The 14,445-nt window shown below is 53.2% G+C and overlaps 1 protein-coding gene across 1 annotated transcript; it reads left to right on the top strand.

Moving 5' to 3' along the window:
• Positions 1–285: 285 nt before the first annotated feature.
• LOC144677663 (pre-rRNA 2'-O-ribose RNA methyltransferase FTSJ3-like) lies at positions 286–14,080 on the top strand (the record flags this gene model as incomplete). The annotated part of the gene is made up of 4 exons (XM_078537692.1): positions 286–419; positions 4,760–4,865; positions 13,338–13,384; positions 14,001–14,080. Coding segments are annotated over exons 1-4 (300 nt in total), but the record flags the coding sequence as incomplete, so codon positions are not given.
• Positions 14,081–14,445: the final 365 nt, after the last annotated feature.

Here is a 14,445-nt window from a genome sequence, read left to right on the forward strand (position 1 = left end):
TCACGCGGGATGGGCGTGGCCAACCCGAACACCGGTGACGTAGAACGCATCGTGCGGCTGCGTCGCGGTGTTTGGTTGTTGGGGTGGGTAAAGGGGGCGTTCCCGTGACGTTCCACGCAGGTTGGGGGTGACGTACACGCAGGTTGGGGGTTGCCATCCCGTACACCGGTGACGTAGGACGCATCGCAATGTGCGGCAGCGTCGCGGTGTTTGGTTGTTGTGGGGGGGTAAAGGGGGCGTTCCCGTGACGTTCCACGCAGGTTGGGGGTGACGTGGCACGCAGGTGGTAGCTCCTCCTGCCCCACTCCACAAGTGGGTTTACATGTGGCCCCGGCACTGAGGAGGGAGTAAGATGGGCAAGAAACTGAAGGTGGGCAAGAGCCGCAAGGATAAATTCTACCATCTGGCCAAGGAGACAGGTAAACCTGGGGAGGGGGATAGGGAGGCACTGAGTGAGGGGACAGTGAGGGAGGGGACAGTGAGGGGATGAGGGAGGGGACAGTGAGGGAGGGAGGGGACAGTGAGGGAGGGGAGGGAGGGGAGGGAGGGGAGGGAGGGGACAGTGAGGGGATGAGGGAGGGGACAGTGAGGGAGGGGACAGTGAGGGGATGAGGGAGGGGACAGTGAGGGAGGGAGGGGACAGTGAGGGAGGGGAGGGAGGGGAGGGAGGGGACAGTGAGGGAGGGGACAGTGAGGGAGGGGAGGGAGGGGACAGTGAGGGAGGGGAGGGAGGGGACAGTGAGGGGGTGAGGGAGGGGACAGTGAGGGGACGAGGGAGGGGACAGCGAGGGGACGAGGGAGGGGACAGCGAGGGGACGAGGGAGGGGACAGTGAGGGGACGAGGGAGGGGACAGCGAGGGGACGAGGGAGGGGACGAGGGAGGGGACGAGGGAGGGGACAGGGAGGGGACGAGGGAGGGGACGAGGGAGGGGACAGCGAGGGGACGAGGGAGGGGACGAGGGAGGGGACAGCGAGGGGACGAGGGAGGGGATGAGGGAGGGGACAGCGAGGGGATGAGGGAGGGGACAGGGAGGGGACGAGGGAGGGGACAGCGAGGGGACGAGGGAGGGGACGAGGGAGGGGATGAGGGAGGGGACGGCGAGGGGATGAGGGAGGGGACGGCGAGGGGACGAGGGAGGGGACGGCGAGGGGACGAGGGAGGGGACGGCGAGGGGACGAGGGAGGGGACAGCGAGGGGACGAGGGAGGGGACAGCGAGGGGACGAGGGAGGAGACAGGGAGGGGACAGCGAGGGTCAGGACAGTGAGGGGGTGAGGGAGGGGACAGTGAGGGAGGGGGACAGTGAGGGAGGGGGACAGTGAGGGAGCAGTGATATGGAGGGGACACTGATCCATCAGCTGAGGGAGGGTGGTCCAGGGTAACCAGCAGGAGGTTTCCTTGCCCGTGTTTGACCTGATGCTGTGAGGCTTCATGGGGTCAGGGAGTAGATGTCGAGGATCCCAGGGTTACTCCCTCCCCACTGTATCCCGCTGTATCCCACTGGGGCGCTGCATCCCGCTGTATCCCACTGTCACCTCTGCCGGGCCTGTCCTGCCAGAGGGACTGGACACAACTTAAATTCCACCGGTTGCCGGATTCGAACCCGCGTCCCCAGAGCATTGGGCTGGGCCTCTGGGTCACTAACCCAGTGACATGACCACTTTACGCCACCCCCCTGCCCTGACCGATCCCCTGCTTTTCCACCCACTCCCCGTATCGCCTCAAGTCTCCAAAAATCCCTCCGACTCAGCCTGGAATAAACTCAACCTCGGAGCGTCCGCCGCTCTCTGTGGGGGGGGAGAGAGAGGGAACTCCGAAGGTTCACAACCCCCCTCCCCCCCACCCCCTCGAGCGAAGAAACCTCTCCTCGTCTCCGTCCAAAGTGGCCGACCCTTCGTCCTGAGACTTGGGACCTCCCCTGCGCTACCCTACCCTACCCTACCCCTGCCCTCACGAGCTCTAGACTCTGTCGCCAGAGGGGAAACATCCTCTCGCTATCGACCCTGTCAAAACCCGCCGAGAGTTTCCCACACTTCGTTCCAGAGAGTTCCAGACCCCCGCCACCTCTGGGTGAGAAAATTCCCCCCCTCGGATCCCCTCTTGCCCTGAATTTTCCCTCCCACCCCCCGCCGGGATATGAACCCCTCGACGGAGGGGAATAGGCCCTCCCTACCCACTGGGAATTTAACGCACCCCCATTAAACCTAAACCTCCCCTCGGCCCCAAAGAGAACAGCCCCAAAGCCCGTCCAATCTTTCTCCTCGTCGCTAAAACTCTCCGATCCTGGCAACGTCCCTCTGTAAACCTCCTCTGTACCCTCTCCGGTGGGATCGCGTCGCTCTGATAGTGCGGTGACCCGGGGACTGTACACAGGACTCCAGCTGTGGCCTAACCAGTGTTTTATACAGTTCAGGCATAACCCCCACCCCCCCCGGGCTCATAGATTCTGCACCTCGGCCGACAGAGGCATCGATCCCGTCTGCCTTCTCCACCACCCGGTCTGCCTGTCCAGGCACCTTCAGGGATACGCTACCCCCCTCCCCACAAGGTGCCTCTGTCCCTCTCCACTCCTCAGTGTCCCACTATTTATTGTGCGTTCCCCTTGCCTTGTTAGCCCTCCCCACAAATCCATCGACTCTTGCTTCCCCAGATTAAACTGCGTTGGCCGCTTCTCCGCCCTCCTGCCCAGTCCACCGATATATCGTCCTGCAGTCCGCGGCTACCCATCTCGGTCATCGACCACACGGCCGACTTTCCTATCGTCTGCGGGTTTCCTAATCGTGCCCCGAGGGAAGATAACGGGGGGGGAAATGGGAAATGTGCCCGCTTTGGTGGGAAGAATGTGGGGAAATTTGCAGACGACACAAAAATTGGCCGTGTGGTCGATAGTTGAAGAGGATAGCTGTCGTCTCCAGAAAGATATCAATGGTTTGGTTGAGTGGGCGGAGAAGTGGCAAATGGAATTCAGTCTGGAAAAGTGTGAGGTGTTGCATTTGGGGGGGTTGGGGGGGAGGGTGAATAAAGCAAAGGAATACTGAATAAACGGGAAGTTATTGAGAGGGGTTGAGGAAGCGAGAGACCTTGGAGAGCATGTCCACAGGCCCCTGGAGGTGGCTGGGCGGGTGGACAAGGTGGTCGAGAAAGCGCGTGGAATGCTTTCCTTTATTGGGCCTGGTGTTGAAGACAAAAGCAGGGATGTAACACTGCAGCTGTACAAAACGCTGGCTAGGCCACAGCTGGAATTTTTTGGGTACAGTTCTTGGTCACCGCATCACAGGAAGGATATCTTACTCTGGAGAGAGAGAGAGGGCAGAGGAAATTTACAAGAATGTCGGCCGGGCTGGAGAATCGGAGCGACGAGGGGGGATGGGATAGGCTGGGGTTGTTTCCCTCAGAACAGAGGAGGCTGAGGGGGTGGAGGTGAGCTAATTGAGGGGTACAAAATGGTGAGGGGCTTAGACAGGGCAGACAGGAAAGACCTGTTTCCTCTATTACCAGTGGGTATGGATTTAAAGGATTGGTAGAAGGATTAGAGGGGGACGTGAGGATAAAACTTATTCACCCAGAGGGGCGGTGGGTGTCTGGAATTTGCTGCCTGAGTTGGGGGTTGAGGCTGAAACGCTCGACGCGTTTATAAACGGTACCTGGACCTGCATCTGGAGCGCTGGAACCTGCAAGGATATGGACCAGGGGCTTGGGAAGCGGGATTAAAGCGAGGGGCTAGTTTCTTTATTCTCGTTTTGGCCAGCGCAGATACGATGGGCTGAATGGCCTCTCTCTGCACCGTAACTTTTCTTTGGTACTAATAGAAAGGCAGCGTATTGGTTAAATGGGGAGTGATTGCAGGACTCTGAGGTGCAGAGGGATCTGGGTGTCCTAGTGGATGGATCACAAAAAGTTAGTATGCAGGTGCAGCGGGTGATTAAGGCAAATGGAGAGTTGGCCTTTATTGTGAGGGGGGGGATGGAGTATAAAAGTCGGGAAGTCTCGCTCCGACTGTACAGGGCGTTGGTGAGCCTGCTCCTGGAGCACCTGTGGACAGTTTCAGTCTCCTCACCTCAGGATCGATACACTCGCATCGGAGGCCGTTCAGAGGAGGTTCACTCAGCCGATTCCTGGGATGAAGGGGGTTTGTCTGATGAGGAGAGGTTGAGCAGGTTGGGCCCCTGTACCCATTGGAGTTTAGAAGAATGAGGGGTGGTCTTATTGAAACATATCAGATTCTGAGGGAGGGAGGGGGGCTTGACAGGGTGGATGCTGAGAGGATGTTTCCCCCCTTCATGGTGGAGGGGGGGGAATCTAGAACGAGGGGTCTCCCATTGAAGACAGAGACGAGGAGGAATTTCCTCTCTGGGAGGGTCGTGAGTCTGTGGAATTCTCTCCTCCCCCCCTCCCACCCCAAGAGAGCAGTGGGGGCCGGGTCACAATATATTCAAGGCTGAGTTAGACAGGTTTCTGATCGACGAGGGAGGGGGGGGGTCGAGGGATATTGGGGGGTGGGGACAGGCAGGAAAGTGGAGTTAAGGCCACAATCTGATCTGCCGGAGCAGGCTCGATGGGCCGAATGGCCTCCTCCTCTTTCTTATGACCTGTGCTCTCGTGTTCAGTCCGAATCGTTGAACCTACGCCACAATAAAAAAAGCAAGGGAGCAAGGGTGGGGAATGGTTCCAGCTCTGCCAGGAACATGGGGTGGGGTGGGGGCCAGCGTGTGTTTACTGAACTGGATTGTTACCTCGCTACTCCTGTCTCCCCCCTTCAGGCTACCGCTCTCGATCGGCCTTCAAGTTGATTCAGCTCAACCGCAAGTTCCAGTTCCTGCAGAAGGCCCGGGCGGTCCTTGACCTCTGCGCGGCTCCAGGGGGATGGTAAGTGAGCGACCCCGATAGGCGCTGTCGGGGATTAATCGCACCCAGGCACTGTTTCGTCCGTAGGGAACCACCCCACCCACCGTTTATTACTTGTGCCCAAGGGAGACGGTACAACGAGAGCTACTGTACCGTCTCGTAGCTGAATACACCCAGACCTGTTCACAGCATTTTTACGGCCAATCGGTAAACTTTGCACAAACCCTATTCGCTTATTGGCGTAAGTCAACTGACCGATCCGTGTCCCAGTAAATTTCCGTTTCCCTCCCAACAGAGGTTGTGGTTGCGCAGATGCTTATCACAACCCTGCTTACATTCGGCCTGGGAGAGAACAAAATGGAATGTCTCAGGGCTCATCCTACAACTGTGGTCAGACAAGATGGTATTGTTCCTCAAGGCTGTAGTAATTTTTCTCTTAGGCCCAGGCGTACACTTCAACTTCTCCGTTAACCCTTTTAGCACCAAATGGGTTCCCTGCAGTTGCCTAGGCCACCACACTTTCCCACCCCCCACCCCGCCCTTTTGTCTTACAAGACCAATCCACCACCCTTAGCCAAGTTCTATGTATCCTAGTCGCCGGGCTTCATCCTCAGTGGGGGTCCTGATTCCTGAGGAGAGGGAGGGGAATAGATAGCTGGCTTGCCACCCGGACTCTGGGGGTTCTGTCGTCGGCAGACAGAGCGGGCGCCACAGAGGACGAGCTGGATAACCACGAGCAGGGTCAGAGACCTATGACCAGGTGTTTGAGGAGGGTTTTGAAAAGGTCCCCCAAACCAGCCACCGATATTAGGGAACCACCTCCCCCGGCCCCCAACCAGTCAAAAGGATTCTTCCTGGGCAACTGCATGGAGGAGGCTCACTTGGTCCTGATAGCTTCCAGCTGCAGACTCTGAATGGCGTCGACGGGGCCCTGGATGGTTGTGGAGAGAGTGGACGGTAAGGCGCTCGACCCCAAAGGCCTCAGGGTCAGTATAGCCAATGGTGCAGGTGCCCGCCCCATCGACAGGGAGGGTTTTGTACACCCCCCTGTTTCCACAAAAGCCAGGATGAGCCATTGCGGACAAGGGTAGGGTACCAATAAGTGGAATTTTGGCAAGAGTTGAGCCACTTCCAGACAAGAGGAGAACTCGTCTGGGCATACCAGCGGGCGCGGCAGGTCTGACTGAGCCGCAACGCTCTCAGGGCCAGTAAGTCAGGGCAAGCGGACTGATTTTTGTAATTGATTCTTCAGTGTAGCAGCCGTTAGAGGTCCGAGTGGAGGTGGAGTTGTTTGAGGCGAGATTGTATGATCGTTGGCGATCACACCCACCCACGTTAAAGTACGTGAGATTAGCCTCCGCTCTCGGGGCCTGCGAAAGGCACACCCTCTCGTTGGCCGTGCACTCCCAAAAGGCGGTCATAGGACCAGACTGGTTGTGGAACCGGAATCGGCCCTCCCGGCAGTCATAATCGGCGAGGTGGGCACAGGAACCCCAATGGCAGCTCGCCCACCCCGAGTACCACCCTAGGTATAATGTCTCCTGACGCATAGCCAGGCCGGGCCCCTTAACAACCGCAAAGGTGGGCTCCCGTCTCCAAATGGGGCTGCTCGATGCACGAGGGGCCCCTGTATTACCCCGGGACCGTGCGGAATCGGAGGGGACGGCCAGAAAATGCATCTCGGAGGAGGAGGAGGAGTTACACAGGAAAATGAGTACAAATCCGACATTTAGTTCGATTAACTTGCGAAGCTCAGGCCTGCGTTCTGCTGAACCGCGGAATTGGTATTCCGTGTCCCCTCGCAAGGACCACGCAGGACAGGATCCAAATCGGAGCCAGCATCCCGACGGCTCAGTTAAAGTTCCTGCTTCTTATGGTCTTATCTTGATGGGTAAGTGGGATCAAAGGTGACGGGGAGAAGGCGGGAGAATGGGGGTTGAGAAACTTATCAGCCATGATTGAATGGCGGAGCAGACTCGATGGGCCGAATGGCCTAATTTCTGCTCCTAGGTCTCATGGTCTACAAGCACTTCCGCCCGAGGTCAGCGTCCGTTTGAAATGCGAGGCGTGGGATCCACAAGGGTCGTCCTTCAACCTTCACGGCTGTACGGGTGGTGAGCAGGACTTGGAAAGGTCCCTCCCATCGAGGTTCCAAACAGTTCTTTATCTCCTGAGGGTCTTTACCAGGACTAGGTCCCCCGGGTTGGTATTGATGGCAGTCTTCAATGGTGGGTTTTTTCTGAGCTTCTACTACCTGTGAATGTAAGCTCTTGAGAGAATTAGTGAGCGCTATACAGTAGGTAACCATTCCCTCATCCATCGCGTGAGTGTCCATTTCCTTAGCAGACAAAGGTGGGGTCACTGGGAGGCACATAGGACGTCCCATCATAAGGGGAAAGGGAGGTGGTACGCTTAGGGTGAGAGCGCATAGTCATGAGCGCCAAGGGTAGAGAGCTTCAGGCCCTTTCAAACCAGTTTCTTCACCCAAAGTTTAGCCAGTTTGTTTTTCAGAATACCGTTTTGTCTTTTCACCGCCCCAGTAGACTGGGGGTGGTATGGGCAGGAAAGGTGATGGTTGCACTGTAAGGCCCTCAGCAGTTCCTTTATCACTTTAGCAGTAAAATGAGGCCCATTATCACTGGATAAAATCTCTGGTACCCCAAACCTGGGTATGTATTCATGTCACGACAATTTTACAACAATAACAGCATCGTTTCGTCAGGTGGGATACACCTCCACCCATCGCGAGGACAAACATACTAGAACTAAAACACAATTATATCCCATACATTTAGGCATTTGTATCAAGTCCATTTGTAGGTGCACAAACGGGGCCCCATGGCTGGAGTCACTGAGGGCGTCTTGCCTGGGTTATATCGTTGACCAAGCAGACATTGTGAAGCTATTTTAGCTGCCTTGACGAAAAACCCAGGCGCAATCCACATCTGCTGTGCCATTCTGTTCATCCCCCTCCTTTGCCCCAATATTCTCTACTCTATATAATGTCCTGCCAGGCGTTGACATAGGTATGACAGGTATTACTAATACAATGCCTATTGCCATATCACTATTCACTATACATTCGACATTCGTTCTATACACGCGTGTCAAACCCCTGAGCTGGCAATCGGTCAGTTCATGATTCCTGTGTCGTGAGAGATTCAATAAATGCTCTTTAGTTACCCATAAAGGGGCTACCCCTTCATTAATCTGTCTTAAGTTTTCTCGGGCTTGCTCCAGTGCCCAAGATCCATAGGTGCTGCATACATCATTTCTGCTTGCTTCGTCTCAAATATCTTTCCCTATTTCAATTAGTTTATTGATAGTCCCTGCATGACTTTCGAGCACGGTAGCCAGGCTCTGGATTAACCGTGTCACGCCCTGATCCGTATCTAATTGGGTATCCTGGATCTCCTGTCCTCGCTCTAGAATCTCCTTAAGCTTAAAGCTCGGGGTACAGACCTTCTGGTCAACAGGTTCTGAATTAACCAATGATGTCCCCATATTAATTATCGTAGCAGCATCATTTATCAGGCTGCGCTTAACGCGGTTCCCTCCCAAGCCTGATCGCACCTCGCCGTTGAACTGAACTGCTTCAGTCATCAATTGGCGCATCAGAGCCGTATAGAGTGCTTGGGTATGGGTTGGGCACCACTGGGGCAGGATGACACCGGATACATTCAAGACCACGGGTACCAGCTCATGGTGTACATTATCATACAAAACTTCCGATTAACCAGCACCAAACCATTCGTCGATCCTGGATGCATAGTCGGACAAGATGGGTCAGTCGGTGTGGTCTGAGGGGCTTCAATTATCTCTACTCAGACTGTGGGAGTAGAGGTGGGAGGTGGCTGGATAGTGGCGGACCTCCCACGCCCGATCTGAAGCAAACCCTTACTTCGATTCGAAAGCACTTGTTCTCCTACTGTTACATTTATCATTCCCCGTCGCCCGTCGCATTCGGCACTGTCCGTGCTGTGCCAAAGTTCCTCCTGCGGTGCGGGATGAGCAGTGATGATCCCCGACCTTGTTGCCAGTACTGATACGCCCACGTCCAGGATCGTAGATCTGTGGAGACATTAACATCGGCTCCCGTTCTCCGGGTTACCGCTTGGTCAATTGTCATGTATCTTTAACTGTGTGTAATTGCCTCCATTTACCTCCCGTTCTCATATCTACAAGTGCGCATGTATCACCTGTCATAGTTACCTCGTATGGTCCAAGCCTGTTCTCTCCGAGCTCACCTTGACCATCACCTTATTCCCCACTTGGTCCATTGTTGCTCTTTGGATTTGCCTGTTTCCAAATCCTTAATCACCTGTCGGTCTCTGACTTCCTTCCTTAACTCATGCAATTGCTTACTTATATCCCTCACATGTTCTCGCATCCTTCCTTTTAGTGGTCCTACATCTCCCACTCCTTCCGGTCTACTGTCTCCTGCTGCTGTCCCACTTCGGACCTCAGTTCCTTAAACAACTCTACAGTGCACCTTCTCGTCCTATCTTTCAATGGCTCAGTATCTTCGCTTCCAGTGGTGGTTCTCGCTGGGAACCGCTTAACTCTGCCTGTCGTCAAGGTGTTAATCCCTGTGGTCTTACTCTCTGTAGCTCACAGGCACATTAATCTAGTCAGTAATACATCTATTTAGCCTTTTCCCAGCTTTCCCTTTACCTGTATCTATCTTGTGGTAAATTGTTAAGTATTATTTCTCCTTACCCTACAATTGCCTCAATTACAGACACTGAATAATTTTACCTCTTCAGGCTTTTTTTTCTGACCACAATCATCTTGATTCTCTTGAGGTCAGTTCCTCTATTGTCTTGATTGTTTAAGATGTTTCCTTACTCTTTAGGCCATATTAACTATTCCATTTCAACGGGGATCTCTGTGTCTAGATCTTTGCTTATCTCCCCCTGTGCGGCTCCAATGTCTCAGTTGATGGTCCGATTATCAACTTCAGTTTCCTTAAAACAGTTTGTATATTTTCCTTCCCTTAACTCATTCTCCTAGTTGCCTCAGACCATTTTACACATGTGACAGCTACCATCTTATCTTGCTCAGGTTGCCTGGAGAGGCGTTCAAATAAATAAAATATTCTCATAACAGTTTTAAAAACAGAAATCGGGCATTGACATGTTTTGCTTCCTTATCTTCTTCTCAAACAACGTTCTGTTGTCTCGAAAGCAACCCACTAAATTGTGTCTGATCCCTTTCCTTTTAGAATTATCCCAGATTCATTAACTCGGCCAAAAACTGGATTTCTGCCAAACTTTGTCAAGGTCTTGAGCTTAGCTTCATATTTTGGGAACAGACTTGACAAACACAAAAGCTCGCAGCATTTGAATGAGTGCCAATTGTTGTCAAAAACCCTTTCAAATGAAAATCCCCTTTTGAGAACTTTATCAAGAGCCAAACCTCAAATTTTTAAGCTTTGTAAGAACTGTAATTTACGCGATCAACATTAAAGCAACCTCTTTTTCCATGTGTAATGATTCGTATCCAGATTAGAAGTCCCCTATGTTTATCGACACATTCTTTAACTTTGGATAGCATCCTCGTTATTCAAAAGTAACCTGTTAAATTACACTGCACTTTACACATCTCCAGATTGTCCCAAATTCAAATCCCAGTGCCGTTGGGATGCAGATTTCCTTTGATATTTAATTCATCTCTTCAAAAGAAACCCCTTTTTATCCATTGGAACCACCCAGACCGTGTGTTGATGTCTTTTGGTTTTCCTGGCATCCTTCCGAATTTCAGGTAATCCTTTTTTACCCCCTCAGAATTTCAGAATACCAACTCGTATGTATCGATCCCAATCAGCTTGGAAGCTGATGATGAGGGTTATTCCCTACTAGTCTGCAAGGGGGGGGTGGTACAAGGGTTGGTTCATCTCAAAACAAAGACAAGCCCTGTTTTATCTTTACACTACCTTTAAATTATGATTTTTGCCAGAAATCTCAACTCAAACCTTATACTCAAAACTTTGGAATGTTTGAGTAAACTTTCCCTTTAATCTAACATGGGACTTTCGACTCTATAGTGCTCGACTACACACACACACATGACAATTCAGGGAAGAAAACACATTAAGGCTCACAAACAAATGCACGCAAACAAACACATATATAAAGGTATGTATTTATATTCCTATAATATTGAACTTAACTCTAAACGAAGCTTCAAGTAGCAGTGGGGGTGGGGGGGAAATAAAGGGATCTTGAAGGCTCCACCTATAGGGACAGTCAAACTGACTGAAGCTCATATTTCCCCTGCTACTGCCTGTCACTGCTCACTAACCCCCTAGGGGTACCCTCCCTCTCTCCCTCTCTCTCTCTCTCTCTCCCTCTCTCTCTCTCTCTATCTCTCTCTCTCTCTCTCTCTCTCTCCCCCTCTCCCCCTCTCCCTCTCTCCCTCTCCCTCCCTCTCTCCCTCTCTCTCTCTTCAGCACAAACAGCTCTTGTAACTTAGATCAATTCATTTTTTTTTTGTTACAGAAAATTCAGTAGCAGACCTTTCTACTACTAAGGTACTTTTCACCAATCAGCCCACTCACACACTCAAGGGGTCCCGGACCCCGAGATGCAATCACACACCCACCCACACACCCACACACACACACACACACACACACACACTCGGTACCAACTCCAGGGGCTACTGACCTCGAGTATGTCCTAAACCTAAACTCCAGAGGCTACCGACCTCGAGTATATCCTGGTCAGAGCAGTCCCGGACCACGGCGACTAATCTCCGAGATACTTAAATAGACGACTTACCCTAAGAGTCAGCCCACAGGCAGATCGCGGGTCAACGAACCCACAGAAGCCCAAATCGGGGGCTGCCGCGGACTGAGGAGTCCTTGAACCGGCGAGGTCCTAACACTGGCGCTCCGTGGCCTGACCTTAGGGGTCAGTCATCTCGGTGGGACCTCCAGGAAACTGTCGGAGATTAATCACACCCAGGCACCATTTCGTACGTAGAAACCCCCATTTATTACTTGTGCACAAGGGAGACAGTACAATGAGAGTGACTGTACCCTCTTGTAGCAGAATACACGCAGACCTGTTAAAAACATTTTTACAGCCGATCAGTAAATTTTGCACAAACCTATCCGCTTATTTGCATAAGTTAACTGACCAATCTATGTCCCAGTAAATTGCCATTTCCCTCACAACAGAGGTTGTGGTTACGCAAATGCTTATCACAACCCTGGTTACATTCGGCCTCGGAAGGAACAAAATGGAATGTCTCAGGGCTCATCCTACAACTGTGGTCAGACAAGATGGTATTGTTTCTCAAGGCTGTAGTAATTTTTCTCTTAGACCCAGGCATACACTTCAACTTCTCCATTAACACCTTTAGCACCAAATGGGTTCCCTGCAGTTGCCTAGGCCACCACAGTGCCAGGGTCCTGCCTCTCTGCCTCTCTCTCTGTCTCTATCTCACCATCTCTCTCTCTCTCTCTCTCTCTCTATGACGGTGCGGCACTCCCTCAGTACTGACCCCCCGACAGTGCGGCACTCCCTCAGTACTGACCCTCCGACAGCGCAGCACTCCCTCAGTACTGACCCCCCGACAGTGCGGCGCTCCCTCAGTACTGACCCCCCGACAGTGCGGCGCTCCCTCAGTACTGACCCTCCGACAGTGCGGCGCTCCCTCAGTACTGACCCTCCGACAGTGCGGCGCTCCCTCAGTACTGACCCTCCGACAGCGCGGCGCTCCCTCAGTACTGGCCCTCCGACAGCGCGGCGCTCCCTCAGTACTGACCCTCCGACAGCGCGGCGCTCCCTCAGTACTGACCCTCCGACAGCGCGGCACTCCCTCAGTACTGACCCTCCGACAGTGCTGCACTCCCTCAGTACTGACCCCCCGACAGTGCGGCACTCCCTCAGTACTGACCCTCCGACAGTGCAGCACTCCCTCAGTACTGACTCTCTGACAGTGCGGCACTCCCTCAGCACTGACCCTCCGACAGCGCGGTGCTCCCTCAGTACTGACCCTCCGACAGCGCGGCACTCCCTCAGTACTGACTCTCTGACAGTGCGGCACTCCCTCAGTACTGACCCCCCGACAGTGCGGCACTCCCTCAGTACTGACCCTCCGACAGTGCGGCACTCCCTCAGTACTGACCCTCCGACAGTGCGGCGCTCCCTCAGTACTGACCCTCCGACAGCGCGGTGCTCCCTCAGTACTGACCCTCCGACAGCGCGGTGCTCCCTCAGTACTGACCCTCCGACAGTGCGGCACTCCCTCAGTACTGACCCTCCGACAGTGCGGCACTCCCGCCTGACTGCAGTGCAGTGGCAGTGTAGATGTTTGATCAAGTGTCTGGAGTGAGATTTGAAACTGGAATCCTTTGCTTCCAAGTGAGTGTGTTCCCAGCTGATCCACAGCTGAAGTTGCTGCATGCGTTTGCTGGGAAGGTGAGACTGAGGGAAGGCCTTGCTTTGCCAAGTCTCTGATATATTTGACTCTCTCTTGTTGCAGGTTACAGGTAGCAGCCAATTTCATGCCGGTTTCCAGCCTGGTGATTGGTGAGTACTTCACACATTTTATCAAGCGAGTCTTCTCCTGATCCTTGCATCATTTTCCATCTGTTACCTAATCTTTAGCTGACCTGGAGCTGGGGGCATGAACGCAGAGGACTTACAAAACTTGCCCATTACCTGAAGACAGTGCAGCATTGTGGGCAGGTACAGCACGGGTTAGATACAGTGTAGAGCTCCCTCTACATTACCCTGACAGTGTGTCCCCCCCACTTTATACCCAGTGTCAGCATCGAGCGCTCCCAGGGCAGGTACAGCACGGGTTAGATACAGTGTAGAGCTCCCTCTACATTACCCTGACAGTGTCCCACCTCTCCCTACTTTATACCCAGTGTCAGCATCGAGCGCTCCCAGGGCAGGTATAGCACGGGTTAGATACAGTGTAGAGCTCCCTCTACATTACCCTGACAGTGTCCCACCTCTCCCTACTTTATACCCAGTGTCAGCATCGAGCGCTCCCAGGGCAGGTACAGCAATGGTTAGATACAGTGTAGAGCTCCCTCTACATTACCCTGACAGTGTCCCCCCCCTACTTGATACCCAGTGTCAGCATCGAGTGCTCCCAGGGTAGGTAAGAATTTCTTATCCGCTCTCTGTTTTCCAGGCGTTGACCTCGTCCCGATTAAAGCCATTCCCAACGTTGTGACTCTCCAGGAGGACATCACCACAGAGAAATGTCGGCAGGTAAGTCTGGGCATTATCCTGTCTCTGTGCCTGTACACTACTGTACCCTGGATTATTAGTCCAGTAACATAACCCCTACACTACTGTACCCTGGATTATTAGTCCAGTAACGTAACCCCAACACTACTGTACCCTGGATTATTAGTCCAGTAACATAACCCCTACACTACTGTACCCTGGATTATTAGTCCAGTAACATAACCCCTACACTACTGTACCCTGGATTATTAGTCCAGTAACGTAACCCCTACACTACTGTACCCTGGATTATTAGTCCAGTAACATAACCCCTACACTACTGTACCCTGGATTATTAGTCCAGTAACGTGACCCCTACACTACTGTACCCTGGATTATTAATCCAG

The sequence above is a fragment of the Cetorhinus maximus genome, unplaced genomic scaffold, assembly GCF_964194155.1.
Source record: "Cetorhinus maximus unplaced genomic scaffold, sCetMax3.hap1.1 HAP1_SCAFFOLD_2831, whole genome shotgun sequence".
Lineage (NCBI taxonomy): Eukaryota > Metazoa > Chordata > Chondrichthyes > Lamniformes > Cetorhinidae > Cetorhinus > Cetorhinus maximus.